General features: G+C 47.7%; 1 protein-coding gene and 1 non-coding gene across 2 annotated transcripts in view; both read left to right on the forward strand.

The window, feature by feature from the left end:
- KDM5B (lysine demethylase 5B) overlaps positions 1-19,366 on the forward strand; it is a 49,730-nt gene that overhangs the window by 8,088 nt on the left and 22,276 nt on the right. The window contains exons 2-10 of the mRNA XM_053912620.2: positions 5,439-5,516; positions 7,014-7,136; positions 7,844-8,014; positions 12,820-12,954; positions 14,637-14,733; positions 16,062-16,171; positions 16,647-16,805; positions 17,245-17,364; positions 18,755-18,913. Coding sequence (XP_053768595.1) covers positions 5,439-5,516; positions 7,014-7,136; positions 7,844-8,014; positions 12,820-12,954; positions 14,637-14,733; positions 16,062-16,171; positions 16,647-16,805; positions 17,245-17,364; positions 18,755-18,913 — 1,152 coding nt within the window. The remainder of the gene's footprint in view (positions 1-5,438; positions 5,517-7,013; positions 7,137-7,843; positions 8,015-12,819; positions 12,955-14,636; positions 14,734-16,061; positions 16,172-16,646; positions 16,806-17,244; positions 17,365-18,754; positions 18,914-19,366) is intronic.
- LOC112318943 (small nucleolar RNA SNORA11) lies at positions 12,195-12,327 on the forward strand. Its single transcript, XR_002976275.1, has one exon. It is a non-coding gene; the product is annotated as a small nucleolar RNA SNORA11 (small nucleolar RNA).

Below are 19,366 nucleotides of genomic sequence, written 5' to 3' on the forward strand. Positions count from 1 at the left end.
TCCTCGGGATTGGCTCTGGTTTCCATTCAGACAGGTACTGGTAGCATTGTGTTAAGATTCTAGGGTTTTAGAAATGAACGAAACAGCTCTGACTGGAAAGAACTCGGTGCCCTGCTGAGAAGGAGCTGGAACTAGGTCATAGCGCGCGCGCGCGTGTGTGTGTGTGTGTGTGTGTGTGTAGGTGTAGGTGGTGGAGGGCGTGCGGAGAACGAGGGAAGCCGGTCAGGGTTGGGAGTATGGAGGAGGGCGGAGCATGAGGAGAGGGGCTGCCTGGGACGTCTGGGAATGCTCTGGGTCAGGGAGGAAATAAGGTGTAGAGTGAGAAAGAGGGTCATGACAGCACCCCAGAAACACAGCGTTTAAGGGCGGAAGAGGATCTAGTTGGAGGCTGCAGGAAGTATGCCGGGAAGCTGAGGAGAAAAAACAGGTTTGGCCCTTCCTGGCTGGTGTGGCTCAGTGAATTGAGTGCTGGCCTGCGAAACGAGGGGTCACCAGTTCGATTCCCCGTCAGAGCACACAGGCCCCCGTTTGGGGGTGAGCTGCAGGCAACCTGTTTGTGTTTCTTTCTCACATCAATGTTTCTCTCCCTCTCTCCCTACCCCCAATCAATCAATCAATCAATAAAATAAATCTTAAAAAAAAAATTGTCTTTTTGTCCTGGGATACTAGGTATGAAAGAAAACAATCAAAACTACTTAGGAGATCATGTCCTTGGGGAAAAGCTGCAACAGTATAGCTATTTGATCACAGCTTGGCTTGGTGTAGGGGTGTGAGTTGGTATTTATTTGCACCAGCTGCAGTTGTTCTAGGGGAGAAGGTTGGACGAGGCTGTGGCCCCACTCGGTGGTTTCTGTACCATGGGATGCCCACGGTGTTTTGAAAGGAATGATGCTCTCCTGCTGACTTGCATTGTGGCCCATCGTGTTGTCAGCCCATTGGAGTGGGACATGATTTGTTGTAGGCACTTAGCTTTCTTAGAATCTTTCTTGGTGAATTTTAAGAGGATGCTTCAATTATAGGCCTGTTAGGACTTCAGGGATATGCCAGAAATCTGAGTCACTCTGGTATAGGTAACTTTTGTAGACACTGGGGACATTTTGGAAGAGAGAGAAGTTCTTCATGTGATATACTTACTCCCTTGCTCTTTTGCTCATAAACAAGATGGTACTTAGTTGTTCCTGTAAAGTGACTCAGAAGGAAACTCACTTTGAGGTTTGGGCAGCAATATCAGTGGGAAGATCATTTTATATTTTCACATGGTTTTGACAATAACAAATGTAAGTCATCTAGAGGCCCTGTGAATATATAATATTCTTGCTAAGTTTTATTAAAGTGGTTAAAGAGGAACTTACTGGGACTAATGTGAAAAAAAATAAATACCACGACGTTTCCCTTTTTTTAGTGTATTTTCATTTATTAATAGATGGATGCATTAAAATAGTCCTTTGCCTATCCAAGAATTTTTCCCCCCTTAAATACTGCATCATCATCTTGGTTAGGACATGAGACGTCTTTGAAATTTTTTAAAAATTGATTTTTAGATAGAAAAACAAACATTGATTTATTTTTCCACTTATTTTTGCATCCACTGGTGGTTTCTTGTACGTGCCCTGTCCGGAGGTCAAACCTACGACCTGGGCGTAAAGGGGTGATGCTCTGACCAGTTGAACTAGCTGGCCAGGGAGCCTTTCCAAGTATTTAGTATTCAGAAATTAAGACATTCTTTTAAATAAGTAGCTCTGTAAACCTGAAAACCAGTACTTTATCAGGCGTGATCTATCTATAGGAGTTGTAACTTTAGCAAAAGTTTTCTTATTCCTTGGTAGTTATATTTTAATACCATGTATGTTTGCAAATGGTCATGTTGGTATTTTCAGGGTTTTTTTGGTGGTAGGACTGGTTTGACATAGGTATGTCAAAAATGTTGGCATTACACAAATATGTCAAGAAATCATTGTGATTGTGAGTGGAGGAAGCGGTTGAAGGGGCTGCTCTTCAAATCTGGGTGGATAGCATTCGTTGGAGGGACAGGTTGGATGGGGGGATCCTGTTGGGGCAGTTGTTTCCAAGGTTTGGGCCGAGGACTGGGGGGGCGGGTGGGGGCGGTGTACAAGACCCCTGCAGCAGGTGCAAGGGAACTTGTCAGTGTCCAGGTTTTCTTCGCATTCTTTAACCAGAATAGCACACTACAACTGATGGGCTGCAGAAGAAGATAGGAAAGTCCAGTTTATTTCTATTAAGCCAGATACAAAGAGAATTGTAAAATCTATGCAAAATAAAACACTGCCACTCTTCTCGCTATTTTTGGCTTGTTATTAAATTAAATGATTTTAAAAATGTCTTTTAATTTCTTATGTGATAAAAATGAATAGATATTTATCATATAAACTAAAACTTTTTGAGGGCCTCAATTTTTAAGTTTAAATAGGGTTAGTCTTAAGGCCAAAAAGCTTGAGAGCAGTGGCGTGGTGAGGAGGGCAAGCTGCTCCTGCAGAGGCTGGGCTGCTGGGGACAGACCCGGTAGAGACAGAGAGGCTCTCGGGGCCCAGCCCGTGTGGGGCCCTGACGGGTTTGGTGAAGACCTCAGCTTGTCACCTTCCTGTTGCTTCTATGGAGTGAAAGCTTTCCGGTGGTGTCTAGAGGGCAGACAGCCCACTTTCCCACACGGCCAGTCCCAGCCTCAGAGTTGGAAGTCGGCCTTTTGGGTCTCATTGTGTCATTGCGGTAGGTTTGGTTACACTTAGCGAAACAATGTTGTTAATGCGGGTCTGTGCACTTCATTCGGATTTCCGCAGTTTTCACTGCTGCCCCTCCCTTTCTGTTCAGGGTCTCACCCAAGGTGCCATGTTAGCTCAGTGGCCTTGTCTCTGTTGGCTCTTAGCGGTGACAGTTTCTCAGACTTGTCCTGGTTTTTAATGACCTTGACAGTTTTGAGGAGTACAGACTAGGGATTTTATAGGATGTCTCACTACTGGAATTTATCTGATGTTTTCCTCATGATTAAGATTGGGTCTATGAGCAACTGATTTATTTTTTTAAGAGGTCAGCTCTCTATCCTTGCAATCTTTCCTACTGTCTGTGGAAGGATTTAAACATGAACACTGTGGGAGTTTTTATGTCATCTTAACGAAGAGCAGCCCTGAGCTACACAATAGGAACCTCAGCTGATACAGTTATCTGTCTAAGGAAGGAGTACCATGTGATTTTATTAAACAGTTGTTCTGTTTACAAAGTCTTGTCACTAAGTTTTCTTAATTGGCAAATTTTTAGGAGTCAGAGCTTTTGATTTTACAGCTTTTACCTTCAGCTTTATGGAGACATTTGAAATTAACTTGCTTAGTTAGAATTTTTACTTGTTCAGTAACATTAATTGAACACCAGCAGCACTGTTTTATGAAGGTAGTTGTAATTTTAATTCCTCCTGAAAAAACATTTTAGCCCTGGCCAGGTGGCTCGGTGGTTGGAGCCTTGTCTGTGCACCAGGGAGTTGCGGGTTTGATCTCCGGTCAGGCCACCCACCTGGGTTGTGGGTTCATGTGCAGGGGACAACCGATCGATGTTTCTCTCTCATGGATGCGTGTCTCCCGTCTCCCTCCTACCCTCTCTTCCTCCCTCCTCTCTCTAAAATCAATAAGCATACCCTCAGGTGAGGATTAAAAAGACCAAACACCGTTTTACACTTACGTGCAACTGCTGTCTGTCTATAGAGCCGAAGCAAGCCCCCGTTCTGAAGAGGCTTGCAAAGTGCGGTGACCACTGTGGTCAGGGTGATTTCCTTTTTTCCCTTCAACTACAATACAATATGTGAGCTACAGCCGTTGGATGAGGCCAAAACAAGCTTCCGTAAAGATACGGTTGTTTTGTTTAATGAGTAATAATGGAAAGTTAAAGAAATAACCTGAAAGTATCAATACAATGAAATATTAGATGTTCACGGCATAGTTAGTAAAAGACAATACATTTTTTTTGTTTGTTTAAAATTATGAAGTTGAACATTTTAGGTAAAAATACTAGCTTTTTTTTTTTACCATTTACTTTGTAAATGCCACATACATGTCTAAAGGCTTTATCTGTGGTACTTTATGTAAGCCTCACGGTTTCCCCAGAATTTCTAGGTGCACCGGGGGCAGGGAGAGTAACTGATAACAAAGCCACGCGGTAGAGTCAGGATTTGAGCCTGGGCCGTGCGATTCTGGCACCTGTTCTCTTTCCCAGGTTTTACTGTACAAGGGAAAGGTAAATGGTGGCACTGTGCTGTAAAAATGAGCATTGGAGAAAAGATGGGAAATCAGGAGCCCGTTAACCTGTGTTGAAATTGCTGTGATGAAAAGTGCTAGTTGGCAGCTAGAGTTGGCTAGACGGAGAGAGTCCTTAAAGGTGAAGGTGAGGGCTCAGAGGCTCCTTGGAAGTGGAGGTTGCAGAGATGTTTTGGTAGGGTGAAATTGTAGTTTAGTCACTAGAACTTAATGTAATAAATTGTTATTTCCACTTTACAATAAAAGCCCTTTATATTTGTAATTTTAATTCTCCCCATAGCCCTAAAGGTAGCTATTGTATTGTTAAATCTTTCAAATCCAGGCCTCCGACTTCATGTGCATTGCGCTGTCTGTTCTGGGCTATATACAGGCTGCCGACCTTCTCAGCAGCAGGTGTCTGTCTCTCCCGCTGTCAGGGCTCAAGTGCAAGGAGCAGGGGTGGGAAGGAAGTAGGTAAGGCAATGAGGTGCCGACTTGAAGGCGCGTTTTTAGGAAAGCCAGACACACTCCCAGGACTTCTTTTGGCCCCTTTGAGACCTTGGTGAAAGCTGTGGGCCTTCCCAGAAAAATCAACACACATTCAAGTCCCTACATAATTTAAGAGCCTCTGATTTATTTAAGGTGTGAAAGTGGAGTTCCATAGTCTGAAACAAAAGTCTTCACAATAAGTGGCTTTACTAGTGGCTCACAAAGGATGGGAGATCTTGGATTTGAACCAATTAAAGGGGCTTGGTGCCGAGCCCACACTGAGGGAGGGAAGGAAGGAGGGAGAAGCAGCAGCCTTACCTAATTAGTGAATTTTTTTCTCCGTTCAGAAGGCGTGGGATGGGGTCTTTGGCATCAACAGAGCTTTCCTGATGACACCCCTGAGTGCACGGCTGCTGGACCCCCTCGAGGGGCTTGTAACTGCTGCTTGTTTTCATGATTTACGAGTGGGGTTTGTAATGTGCCTAGTTCTACCTCTTGCATTTAGGACATCCTACTGACAGAGCCATTAAATTGATAAGAAAGTAGTCTTTTCCACTGTATCTCACATATGTGTTTTTTAAATCTTAATTAAACCTACTACCCTATGTTCTATTTTGTTTGACTGTTTAGAGATAATGGGGTTTTAATTCAAAACAGTTTTTAAAAGGTCAGACTTCTAAATTCCTCTAATAAAAGCCTCTGCCTCTTCCCCAGGATTGGCAGCCACCATTTGCATGCGATGTCGACAAGCTTCACTTTACCCCGCGCATCCAGAGGCTGAATGAATTGGAGGTAATGTCTCAGCTGCTGCTCTGGTGGCCTGAGTTCCAGAGGGGCCTTCTCTGAAGATGCTCCGTCACAAATTTAGTGTGTTTTTTTTAATGTGCTGCTTTTATTGTTTAAGAATTTATTTATTAATTCTTAGAGGGGAAGAGACAGAGAGAAATACTGATGTGAGAGAGACGTGGATGGGTTGCCTCTCACACGCCCCCTACTGGGGACCTGGCCCCCATAAGCTAGGCCCGTGCCTGCCTGGAAGTGGAACCAGCGGCCTTTCGCTTTGCAAGCTGGCGCTCAGTCCACTGAGCCACACCAGCCAGGGCAGGTCTAGTGGTTTTAAGTGACAACTGCAGCATGGCCAATAATTGATGATCGTGGTAAAGTAAATGGCAATAGGCCTTTGCAGCAAACCATATCTCATTAAACCCCCCTGATTTTTGTCACGCGTTTGCCTAGTCATTCATTTAAATTCTTCTAAATCTAGGTGACAGCCACCAGAATTTAGGTTTTGAAAAGAATGTACTCTGAGAACCATATAAAGGAAATGATTCTTCAGCTCTAATTTTCTTCCAAATACATGTCTTCACTCCAGATTCATTCCACAGGGACTTTAACTTCCCAAGCAGTGGGCAGGGGTACTCTGGGGCTGAACGTTCACTCAGCCTGTGCTGCTGAGACCCTGACGTGCAGGGACGTGCAGGGCAGAGGAGGCTTGGGTGATTGATGACATGGGGCGTGGGCCATTCACGTTGATGATGTTTTGCTAGTCTGGTTTTTGTATTGAACCGGACCATGTTTTATTTTTCTGTATTAAGCACTTTTTTTATTTTTAAAGACTTTTCTTTATTTATTTTAGACGGAAGGGAAGGGAAGGAGAACGAGAAGGAGAGAAACATCAATGTGTGGTTTGCCTCTCACATGCCCCCCACTAGGGACCTGGCCCACAACCCAGGCATTTGCCCCGACCAGGAATCAAACCTGTGACCCCCTGGTTCACAGGCTAATGCTCAATCCACTGAGCCACACCAGCCAGGGCTGTATTAAGCACATTCTTAACTTAAAGGGAATGGGTGTACATTGGAATTTTGTGGGTGCTGGTAGTATAGGGTATGTATTTTCAAGTTGAGCTTGAAAGATAGGAGATAGACACTGACTTTGAGGTCTTTTTTTTTTTTTTTTTTTTAAGATTTGATTTATTTAGTTTTAGAGAGAGGAGAAGGGAGGGATAAAGAGGAGAGAAACATTGATGTGAGCAAGAAGCGTCCATTGGCCCTGGCCAGTGTGGCTCAGTGCATTGAGTGCTGGCCTGGGACCCAAAGGGTCGCTGGTTCGATTCCCGATGAGGACACATGTCTGGGTTGCATACTGGCTCCCCAGTGGGAGGGCATGTGACAGGCAAGCACATATTGATGTTTTTCTCCCTCTCTTTCTCTCCCCCTTCCCCTCTCTCTATGAATAAGTAAGTAAATTCTTTAAAATAAAATTGAAACACAATTCTTCGTCATTTAGGCTCAGACTCGTGTGAAATTGAATTTCCTGGACCAGATTGCAAAGTACTGGGAGTTACAGGGAAGTACTCTGAAGATCCCCCACGTGGAGAGGAAGATCTTGGACTTGTTTCAGCTTAACAAGGTAAAGGCTAACGACCTCTCCCTCCTGCAGTGGGCCCTCTGGCAGCATGGGAGTGACCTTCTTTGCCTTACACACAACCGAACTTGTTTGCAGTGTGTAGCATGAACTTGTTCATCCAGGTTAGCTGATCGGGCTCTGACCTCTCAGGTCTGAAAGCCAAATCTTGTGAAATGTTTCGCTGCTGCCTATTTCTTTAACTTCACAACAGGCCTGTAAGATGCTCTTCTCTTTTTTTTTTTTTACGGATGAGACAATGAGGCTTAGGGAGAATACAGGTGAAGCTGAAAAGGCTGAGTCATAATTCAGTGCCTTAACTTAGGGTCACTTCAGTCTAAAGTCGCGGTTCTTCCCACCAAACACACTGCTGTCATTTTTACTTAACAGTGTGTGGAGACTTTTTAAGGTTTACTGAGTTAGGCAATGTCTTTATAAAGAGATTTAATTGTGAATCTAGTTCTTTCTCCCAGAAATCGTTGGGGGGGGGGGTTGCAAGTGTTTATCGACTGTGCTATCAAAAGTGATGTTTCAATTTTTCTAGCTTAGAAATGATAGGTATGTGTATTGTCTTTCGGCTTAGAAGAAATTTTTGAAAGGTTACCCTAGCCAAGAACGTTTTGTTTTCGGCATCATACCTAGAGGTGCATGAGAGGGTTAGAAGTGGTTTCCATGCAGATTTTTCTAATTGCTTTTGCCATTTCACTTAACAGCTAGTTGCAGAAGAGGGTGGATTTGCAGCCGTTTGCAAGGATAGAAAATGGACCAAAATTGCCACCAAGATGGGCTTTGCTCCCGGCAAAGCTGTGGGCTCCCACATCAGAGGGCATTACGAGCGGATCCTCCACCCCTACAACCTGTTCCTGTCTGGGGACAGTCTGAGGGTGAGTGTCCGCTCACTGCTGGTGCGCGCGCTGTCACTGTGGGGGTGAGGAGGCCTTGAGAGTGCGGGCGGGCACTGTCTGTAAGGCTTCGTTGTGTGAGCTACTCTTCCAGGGTTTTCCTTTCTCCGTTTTGAGAGCGTCCATACTTAGAAGCTTGTTAGGGGATGAATAAGGTTGTAGAAATGGCCTTTTGCTATCAAAGCTGAAATCTGTATTAACTTCACTACAGGTTTCTCCCTACCTGTAGTGAAGTGGGGAGTTGCTTATTGTCCACTTGTCATGACTTACGCCTTTGCATTCACCTGCCACTTCACGTGTGCTCACATGTGAAGCTGTCACATGAAAGCACAACAGGTGACATGACTTGGCAGCTTGGCCTGCTGTGCCAGCTGAGCTCTCCAAGGAGCTTGGAGCTGGGATGCTGATTAAAGAAAGGGTGGGGGGCTGAGCTCTGGGTAACTGACAGTTCCTCACAGGGATGGCATTTGCTACATTATTCAGATAAAAACTGTTGTTCTAATTAAAGTGAAATAATAGCATCAAAACTTCCCACTACCTTCAAGGCTCTGGTAGAACAAAAGAACGACACGGTCTGTTCACACGCTTCACGTTCCTCTTAGAGCGGGGGCCCTGCAGTTTGAGAGTTGGTGCTGTGCTGTGAGGAGGGGCAGGAAGATGGTTCCTGTCGACTGCTCACCTTGCGTTTTTCCGTCTGCCTCCTTGATTCCAATGAGCTTGCCTTTGCAGCCTGGAAGAACGGGACCAGTCTGACATTCAGCAAGTGGTCGGGCTTTGCGTGTATGTCCATCGTGTGGGTGTCGCTTGGACCCGTGGATGAACTTCTCAGAATGTTGCGTGTGGAATCTTTATGCCTCTGTGTCCCAGTATGATCCAGAGTTGCTCACGTAGACTCTCTCCCTGTCAACCATCCTGTGTCTCAAGGTCACAGCTGCAGCGACGAGGGGCGGGAGGGCCTGCCTGCCTTCCGGGGTGCACGCCTAGAGACACCCCGTCTGTGCACTGACGGGCAGGGCAGTGTCGTAGTGGGGAGCACAGCAGGGGGGCACCCTGCACAGACGGGGGTCTGCTGTGCGCCAGCTCTGTTTTGGGCACTGACACATGTTCACTGGGGAAAGTTGAAAACCTAAAGGGGATCTGATGACAAGAAAAGCCCTTCTCATTCTTCTGCCAGCTTTCCCCCAAGGCTCTTCTTACACACACACACACACACACACACACGAGAGTGTGCTCTTCATACTCACGATTGCTCTGCTTTTCTCCTATGTCGTGAATCGTGAGCATTTGTAGAGTCATCGAATGTTTTGAAATCTAGTTTTAGTGACTCGGGCGCTTTATTTTTAGAGCCAGATGCTGATTTGGTTTTTCCTGTTGTCGAAGGTTTAGATTGGCTTCAGTTTTTATTACAGTGACACTGTGGTGGGTGTTCTCTGTACACAGACTTTTGTGTTTCTTATTTGAAAGTGACTCTTAGAGGAAAGGAGAATTGGGATACATAAATTTTTAAAAGAATGAAAAATTACAGTGAGATGTCACAGCACACCTAGCAGGAAATGGTCGAAAGCCGGGGCACTGATGGCACAGGCACTGTGAGGATGTGGGGGCACAGGAGCCCCTGCTGCACAGGGCAGCCGCCGCCGCGGGAGGCGGTTTGGTGGTTTCTTGGACAAGGAGACATGCTGTTAGCATACGATCCAGCGCTTGTGCTCCTTGGTGTTTGCCCAAAGGAGTTGGAAATGTACATCCACATGGATGTTTATAGCATCTTCATTCTTAATTGCCAAAACTTGAAAGCACCAAGATGTCCTTCAGTTAGTGGATGGATAAATAAAGTGTGGTCCATCCAGACAGTGAGTCAGTAAAAAGAAATGAGCTCTCAGGCTGTGAAAAGACACGGGGGAACCTGAAATGTTTATGACCAAGTGAAAGAAGACAATCTGAAAAGGCCACACACTGCACGGTTCCAGCCGTGTGACGTTCTGGAAAGCGCAGAACTCTGCAGACAGTGGAAAGACCGGTGGCTGCCAGGGAGTTGGGGCGGGAGGGGGTGGGCAGAGCCCAGAAGAGAGTCAGGGCGGTGAGCCTGGGTGATGCTGTAATGACGGGCCCGTCCTCACTCATTTGTCTGAACCCACAGGGCGAACGACGCCCAGAGCGAGCCCTTGAGTAACCCACAGACTCGGGGTGGTGACGACGTGTGTCCGGGCAGGTCCATCGTGCCACAGGTGCAGTGCTGCTCCTGGGGCAGGTGCTGACGATGGGGAAGATGTGCACGTGTGGGGGCAGGAGGGACAGGGTGACTCTCTGGACCTTCCTCTCAACTGGGCTCTAAACCTGAAGCTTCTGTAAAAACAGAGTTTTAGCATTATGTGAACGTGATGGACAGTGAAGGTGTTGTTACGAAGGGGTGAACGAGAGCCTCCGGTGCGCTCTGGGAAACGTGAGGACAGCTGAGCGTGGATGTGCCGGTGCTGGAAGGGGGCAGAGGCCTCCCTCTTGCGTCCTTGTGTTTTCTAAGTGCTGTGAGGGGTTGCTCCGTCCCTGCGAGAGGGTGTCATTATGACACCCTGCTGTCGATGACCTTCTAGTCCCAGTTTCTCGAGGAAAGGCTTGCAGTTAGAGAGTCCGTCTGCAATAGCCTTGGCTCTGGGGCACACCTCAGGTGTGCATTTCCGACGCACCAGTCAAGCGCCCCATGATGTTCTGAAGAGCCTCTGAGCTTGACTTCGCTTGAGGTCTCTGAAGTGCTTGTGAAACAACCAAGCGGACCATAGATTGCGAACCGTTGAGACTAATGGCAGGTGGGGTTATGTATATAATATTTGAATTTCTGACCATCCACTTAAAGTTTCTGTGATTCAGTTCAGTTTGTATTTCTACCAACCACACATACTTTTAAGTCTCAAATAGTAAGTTCTTTTAATACATAAAAGAGGTTAACTGCAATGATGGACAGGTTTTACTCCCCCCTGCGAGCTGTGCAGTGGAGGACTTGTGACCGAGTGGAGGGGTGGCACCCCCACCACATGACCCAGTGCCCAGGGCCGGTCAGGGTTGTAGTGGGGGTCACTTGTTTAGTTCAGTGTCGAGGAATCTGTGTCAATGAGGCCTGTTTTCTAGCATGTCACGTTTCTTAGGGTTAGAAACAGATGGTGGTGCTGTCCTGGGAGCCCTTTCCCGCGCCCCTTCTCGCCCCCTCCTCGCCCCCGTCCCCCCACTGCGCTCCCATGCATTTGCCTTGCTCCTTTCTCTCTCCTCAGCTCCCAGTAACTTGTTTCCAGAGCCCATTTCTTCCGCCACCCACTCCTCCTACCTCTGTCACTCCCTAAATTTAAAAAAAAAAATAGATTTTGTTAGATGGTTGCTGGGTGGTTGTTTTTTTTGATTTTAGTTTGTTTCGTCCTTCTGTTCTCTTGATTGTTCCTGCAGATGTTTTGAGGAAGGAGCCAGTGTTGGTGAGACTGGGCAGTAGTGATGGTGCCCGTAGAGCCGAGAGTCCCAGGAGGCAGCTGTTTCAGTGTATCTTTCCCCAGTATCGGCGGTGTATGTGGCATACCTGTCAGTGGTTTCATTCTGGAACCTACTTTTAAAAATGCTTCCTTGATGCTTTGGGTTTGCTTATGGAGGAAGGGGAATTCATACTAGATCTGGACGTCACTGTTGCACTGGCGTTAAACATCTTCTTTCATCGAGCTTCGAATCAAACTAAAAAGAAAAATCAAAGCGAGAAAGTGAGATGAGACGCTTGTCTGATGAAAACCAGAGCTACTGCTGTGGGCTACCTCCTTAGTAACCTTTGTCTTATGAGTCAGACTTCATGGGAAGCCCTAATAAGGGAGAATACTTGGGTCCAGAGACCTGCTTTCTCAATTCTGGTGATACCTTTTGTTAACAGGACATTGCTGCATAGACTCAGGATTGCAAAATTTAAAAAACCTATTGGGTTCCATATTTTGTTAATCCAAACACTTGTAAAAGATGAGCTGTTTTCAATATGGAAAGTTTTTATGGGAAAACTTCAGGGCCTTTCTGACAGCTGTAAACAGGGTAATCGAAACTGGCTGGCTGGGAATGTCTTGAGCCTGCTGTGGCCTCTTGTAACCTGACGACACTGATGACCGAGTGCATCAAAGCAGCGCCACTCACCTGCTCAGAACGTGTCAGGGTGTGTGGTGCCCAGAGCAGGGCGTGAAGGCGCGGCTCCTCAGTTTCCAACACGCCCAGCGGGAGCTTGGGGTTGCTGCGTGGAGGGGCACTGAACTCGTGCCCTTCCTGCGAGCAGACACCCTGCATGTGTCTCCCCTGCACCCTCACGTGGCTGCTGGGCAGGCCCAGTGGGACAGGGTCCATTGTTTGCAGGAAAGCCCTGGCTTCGGGGTCTCAATGAGCTGGGCATCATCCTGCGCCCGGAAGGGCCCGGTTCCGTGCCTGGGCAGGTCCCCAGTTGGGGGCGTGCGAGAGGCAGCTGTTAGTTCTTGCACATCAGTGTTTCTCTTTCTCCCTTCCTTCCCCTCTGTAAATACATACAATCAATCAGTCTTCAAAAAATATTGGAGGAAAAGCTGTAGTATTTAGCAGGGGAGGCTGCTACCTAGAACCTGCCATAAAAAAATTTAAACCTGCTATGTATGATCAACAGCTGTAGCTTGTCTTTGTTTATTTAGATTTAAAAAATTGTAGGTGTTATATATGAACATAAATAATGGTTACCTTTAAAAAAACCCAGTGAAATTCTCTGTTGTTAAAAAGAGGGGAAATTCATCAGAGCGATTATGTTTCGTTTCTAGTGTCTGCAGAAGCCACACCTGGCCACAGACACGAAGGACAAGGAGTACAAGCCCCACGACATCCCCCAGAGGCAGTCTGTGCCACCCTTGGAGACATGCCCGCCCGCCCGCCGAGCCAAGCGCATGAGGGCCGAGGTGAGAGCCTCCGGTGCCCATGCCCGTCCGATCCACCCGTCTTGTCTCCAGCCTCGCTCCCCTGGTGGGCGCTGTGTTCACTCCGGCTTCTGGGGCACGCGCTGTCGGGGTGGGGAGTCCCGACAGATGGCTGCTGCACTGGTGGCGGGCAGAGCCCAGAGGGGCAGGTGTCATCGGGGTGCTGTGCAGTTTGCCTGGGGCCGTCATGAAGTGAGACTGCCCACTGCGGAGTAAGGCTAGGGGATGTGAAGTGGGGAGGTTTTTGCTGAAAAGAACTTTAAAAAAAAAAAAAAAAAAAAAGGATGTTAGAAGATAGTGAAAGCTGGTTTTCTCCAGTTTCTCAAAAGGAATGCGGCCCCTCAGGCAAACTGCAGAGTTTGAGGCTGAGACAGAAACTGGGCAGTGTGGGGAGGGGAGCAGTAAATGTGGGAGCCCAGCTGAGATCTGGGCGGAGAGATGGGTGAGGAAGACCCTTAGTGTAGGGCGTGTCTGCTCCAGAGGCCCCCTGGGGAAGGGAGGGGCGTGGGCGTGTTTGGTTCCCAGAGGAGGTTGACAGCTCCTGCCCAGCCTGGGGGCCTGTGGACGCTGGGCAGCAGTGCAGGCGGAGCCCCAGGGAGGCCACCTGGTGGTCCGCCTCTGAGTCAGTCTCTGGTGTTCCGCAGCTATTGGTGAGGGCGAGGAGAAACAGCCATTTTGTTTTCTGAGGAAATGGGTAAATAAGAGAATTGTTTTTCACTTAGATAAGTAGGAGCTAGGGAAAGTGTAGCGGCTCCAGTTTGCTGAGTTGAGGCTGCCTCAGAATAGGAAAATAGGGTTATTCGAAGCCTATGCTTAAAGTTAAGGTTTCATTCCTCTGAAGTCGGTCTTTGTTCAAGCACATCTTGATGTTTCCTGTTTAAGACGCGCCCTCGTCCTGGGTCTGCCTGCACAATGCACAGTGCTGGTGACAGCGCCTGGCAGGGGTTGTTCTCTTTGCAACGGACACCCTGAATGTGTACGAGTGGGGGGGGGGCGGGGGGGGGGGGACCGCGCCTGCCTCCAAAAACACTTTGGCGGGACAGATTACAAACACTGTTTTGTGTTATCAATAAGCATTAGCACTTCAAGAAATAATGTCAGTTATGAGTGAAAAGTAAATTTGAAAGTAACAGAAATGGAGACGGGCTTATATGCCCTCTGACAAGGGAGTCCTGGGCAGTCCAGCAATGGGAGAGGAGTAGGTGATAGTGGCTGTAGTGAAAGAGTTAGTAGGGAATGAGTGTGCAAGCGAGCTTTCCACACACACTTTTGCTGCCTTTGAAGAAGCCAGCAGCCTCGGCAGGCTTGCAGGGTGGAGGCCTGGATGAGAGCTCAGGCTCTTGGGGACCGAGGCAAGAGCTGGGGAAGAAGAGCTGTCTCAGTCTGGGTGGTGAGACTTCCCACAGGCTGCTCCCAGCCCTCTCACTTCTCCCTGTGCTGTGACCTGTCGAAGTGCAGAAGAATACTCTTGTAGCTTCTAGGATTCCTCCTCCGTCCCTTCAACAGGTAGTACTCGTAAGGGCAAGAGCCGGGAGAAGTATATTCTGAATACCCTCTTAATAGAGACAGATTATAGGATTATAGTCACCTTGGGGTTCTAGTGGGATTTTAGGAGAATTATTTGTTTTTAAAGAAAATATTTATGTATATGACTTTTTTTTAAGGCTATGAATATTAAAATAGAACTGGAGGAGACAACAGAGGCCAGAACTCATAACCTCAGACGTCGAATGGGTTGCCCAACTCCGAAGTATGAAAATGGTAAGAAAATTTATCTGCAAATAGGAAAGTAATAAAAAGTTAAACAAGTAAAAATGATGATTTGTTTGTTAGTTAAGAAAACACTGGAGCAAAAAAAAAAAAAAGAAAACACTGGAGCAACTGTGACCTATAATCACTGGGTTGGGCCTTCAGAAATGAAATCTTCTTGTATGAATGTCCTTGTTGTCGAGTGCCCAGCAGAGAGGGAAATGAGCGGATGGAGTCACGTCAGGGATGGGATTGAATCTCTCGGCTGTCACTAGCTGCTCCTCTGAAAGACGGTCTGGGAGTATTTGTGGCGAAGCAGTGGTTTCTGAGGAGCAGCGGAGCCCTCACCTGGCTGTCTGTGGGACTCGTCTGGGTGTGGTGGTCAGACCTGCTTTTTGGAGTCAGGGTGGAGCTGGCAGGTACTTGCCGGGCCTCTGCCAGGTGCCAGTCACAGGGAGGCCTGGGACTCGGGGGAGAAGCCCTGGCTCCGGTGTAGGCAGGGCACACGGGCGCCAGAGCCACTGAAATTGGGGCCCAGTGCTTGGTGAGTTGGCTGAAGGTGGCACGAAGTCAGGGGAAAACACAGATCTGAATCCCCGCTCGGATACTTCCTAGTTCATTGTTGGACCTTGGGGATACTCCTTGACAACCATTGATGACAATTTTCTCATCTTTGGAATGGATTTGTTGCAAAGGATTAAATAATTGGTGGAAACCATTTAGCACAGGGTCTACCTCAGGATGGTTCATTGATTGATACCAGTGCTTCAGCCAAAAGCCTCTGGGACCAGGAAGCAGGAGAGGCGAGCAGTCTTGGGCCTAGAGGCTGGTCTGGATTGGAGGGGGTCCAGCTGGGGAGCTGTGAGGCCCTCCCAGTCATGGTCAGAGGACTTGCTTGCCTCAGTGTATGTGTTTTTTAAAAAATTTTTAAATTGAATTTATTGAGCTGACATTGGTTAATAAAATTACATGGTTTCAAGTGTGCAGTTCTTTAATACATCGCCTGTACACTCACTGTATTGTGTGTTCACCACCCTAAGTCTCTTTCCATCACCATTTATCCCCCTTTACCCTCCCCACCCCCAGGACATGTGTTCTAAAAGCACAAAAACCTGAGCGGCATCTCTAGAAGTATGCACCTACACCTCGCACTTCCAGTGGGGCGGGAGTTGGCATTTTCATGGCGGAGGCAGTGGGACATAGCAACACTGGGTGCCACCGCTGCTCGTGTGCACAGACGTGGCAGTGTGCTAGTGTGTCCCCTGTGTGTTTGAGGAGGAGGGTCGGGAAGAGGCTGAGAAAAGCAGAGAGAGCTAGCTAACTTGGATTACTTCTTGCAGAGAAAGAAATAAAAAGCTGCATCAAGCAAGAACCCATTGAGAAGAAAGAGCATGTTGTAGAAAGTGAGAGGGAGAAGCCCAAGAGTCGACCTAAGAAAACCACCAGTGCTGTGAGTGGACACCTTCCAACACTCTGACCTCTAGTTCGCACGTTTGTGCCTGACTGAGGCCTGGCGGCCGACAGTGCGGAGGCCCTGTCAAGTCCGCCTCCTGTGTCAGTTCACGGAGGAGGAAGTTCACGGAGGCACGAGGAGAATAGTCACGTCTGAGCTCTGAGGGCCGCTTTGTGGAGGCCAGTTGAGCACCAAATGGTGCTGATTCGTAGGCTTGCTCATACGTCACTGGCCCACCTCCAGATGAGCTAAAGGCTGGAAGCAAAATCAAGTTGATGTTTCCAGCTCTGGACAGCAGGTGTGGGCAGTCTGTCTGGGGAGGGAAGCCTCCCTGTGCACAGGGCCCTGGAGGGGGCTGGTCGTCTGAGCCGGTGGGGGGTCTGGATCTCACCTCCATTCAGTTCGTGCCTAGAATTGTAGACTGTGGTGGGCGCTCACCACCCTGTATTCTGTGCCCGTGTTGTGGCTGCAGGTGGACCTGTACGTCTGCCTCTTGTGTGGCAGTGGCAGCGATGAGGACCGTCTCCTCTTGTGTGACGGGTGTGATGACAGCTACCACACCTTCTGCTTGGTCCCACCCCTCCACGATGTTCCCAAAGGAGACTGGAGGTGTCCCAAGTGTTTGGCTCAGGTGAGATTCCGCAGCTGGGGCAGCATCAGGATGTTTGGTGCTGTTCTTGGCCTTTGGGTTTGCACTTGTGACTGATAGTCGTGAGTTCCTTAGAAACACGGGGCTGGCCCTGGCCAGAAAGGAGGTCTTGGAAGTGAGTCTCACAGCTGCGCAGGGAGCAAAAAGGCGGAAAAAACCTTAATAACTACACTTAAGATTTTTTTCTCTGAGGGGAAAAAAAAACCCACTGTATGCTCTTTGCAGAAATTCATAAATCCTATATGACTTTAAAAATGAAAGTGATTTTATAATCCATGCCATACATAACCACTGTTGATATTTTGATGTATATTCATCCAGACTTTTTCTGTTTTAAATGGATGGAATTGTACTACGTAAGCAATTCTAGTCATCTGGTTTTCATATGTATATAAACGGAAGTGTCTTTTTTCTTTCCTAGGAGTGTAGTAAGCCACAGGAGGCGTTTGGCTTTGAGCAAGCAGCCCGGGACTACACCCTCCGTACATTTGGGGAAATGGCAGATGCGTTCAAGTCCGATTATTTCAACATGCCAGTCCACGTATGTACATAGATGCTGCTCTGATGGAGGGTTTTAATAACTTTCGGAGAAAGGTGGGTCTGGAGAGAAACTTGAGGCGGCACTTCTCTCCGACAGTATCATGCACAGCGAAAGCTTACTTTGTTCAGTGGTATTAAAATTCCACAATACTATAAACTGCATTCTGATTTTTCATTTGCTTTCTCTAGAGATAGGCTTTTCCACACAAGTTGTATAGCAGCTGTAACAATACAATATACGAAGTCTCCAGTAGTCCTTTCAGCTCCACAAATACCATTTAGAGAAAACTTCACAAAGTTCATTGAGTGACTCCATGTGCCACTCAGTGTGGCGTGCGTGGGGAACACATCTGCACACTGTTCGTCATCATAAGTTACTATATTCTGTTTGCTCGCTGAGAAGCATCGCATGTTTCATTCAGCACTTAATACGCGTCGCGAGCACGCCAGGGTTTAAATGGTTTTCTGCCGTAATTCTGCATACGTCAGCTGGGTTTTTTTCTGACCACTAACGAAGTGCTTCAGCAAACACTTCCTGCGTCTTGATATTTTTAGTTGGATTATGTTCTTGAGATCAGATGAGAGTGATTAGCCGATTTCTCCCACCCTAATTGTCGTATCATTTATGGGCCCTGGCAGGGTCTGCGGCCTGACATCACTGGTGTTAGCTGTTAAGTTGCTTCAAGTGTTTGTTTATTTAATGGTACTAAATCCAAATCATGATACTTGACTTTTCTGTTCTTTTACCCCTTGTGCCTTGGGCTGTTCCCCACGTGTCTGCTTAGCCAGTCCTGGTGACTTGTCCATGGCTTTACCTTCTGCCCTTGGCTTTTTATGTTACTTATAAGACAAGGAGTTTGCAGGATGGACACAAGTCAGATGAACCACAGACGCCAGACATGCAGTCTGGGCACTTTGTACATGGGCGCATGCTCTTGTTCACGGTCTGCACCGCCTGTTCCTGTGGTCACACACGTAGTCCTCAGCCAGGGCTGGTGAAGGGCGCGCGGGAGGGGCTCGGGTGATGTGCTGGGACACTGCAAAGGGCGGAGTGCCGCTCAGACCCAGAGACTGCGTGTTCTCTCTCTCTGAGCAGAACCACACCTGCGGGGCGGGAGTGTTAAGTGTTGGCCGCGCTCCCCAACTCCTTTACAGCAATGGCCAGGCCTGTGACAGAGAAGCGGAGGTGCCTGGTGGCTACGCCTGGTTGTTAGGAAATGCCTTTTGGGAAACAGCGGGAACTGCCTGGGGTCACCACGGAGCGCAGCAGGAGGACTGTTCCGGAGGGTGCTCTCCCATGGTCCTGTCACTCAGCTCACCCAGTCAGATGGGGCACTGGCAGTGACATCTGAGAAGATGCATTTTTTCTCTTTCTTACATTTTACTTCCAGATGGTTCCCACAGAACTGGTTGAGAAAGAATTTTGGCGGCTGGTGAGCACCATCGAGGAGGATGTCACGGTTGAGTACGGAGCCGATATTGCCTCGAAGGAGTTTGGCAGCGGCTTCCCTGTCCGTGATGGGAAGGTCAAACTCTCCCCCGAGGAAGAGGTGGGTGCATCTGGGAGGCCCCTGCACTCGGAGGGGACTGGATGGCGGAGCATGTCCTGGGTCTACTGGGCATGATGTGGCCTTAGCAGCAGCCTGACTGCAAAAACCAGATGTAGCTTGGAACTCAAGTTACTAATTCAGTTTCCATTTGGTTGTTTCGAAGTGATTTATGATTACTTTCAGAAAATCCTTAGTCACCAGATTTTTAATGGTTTCAAGTAAAAGTACCAAGAGCCTGCAGGAGAATTCTAGTTCCATTGGTGCCACTGCACTGTGATGGCACGGGGAAGTCACTGCCCTCCCTGGGCCATCAGAGCCTATTACTTTGGTTTCTCCTTTTGAAGGAAGTCTGAGGGATTGAAACCAGACCTACTTACCTTCTTTATTTTATTTTTTTTTTTAAGATCTTATATCTTTATTTTCAGAGACAGCGGAAGGGAGGGAGAAAGAGAG

Source organism: Desmodus rotundus, chromosome 10, assembly GCF_022682495.2.
Source record: "Desmodus rotundus isolate HL8 chromosome 10, HLdesRot8A.1, whole genome shotgun sequence".
Classification (NCBI taxonomy): Eukaryota; Metazoa; Chordata; class Mammalia; order Chiroptera; family Phyllostomidae; genus Desmodus; species Desmodus rotundus.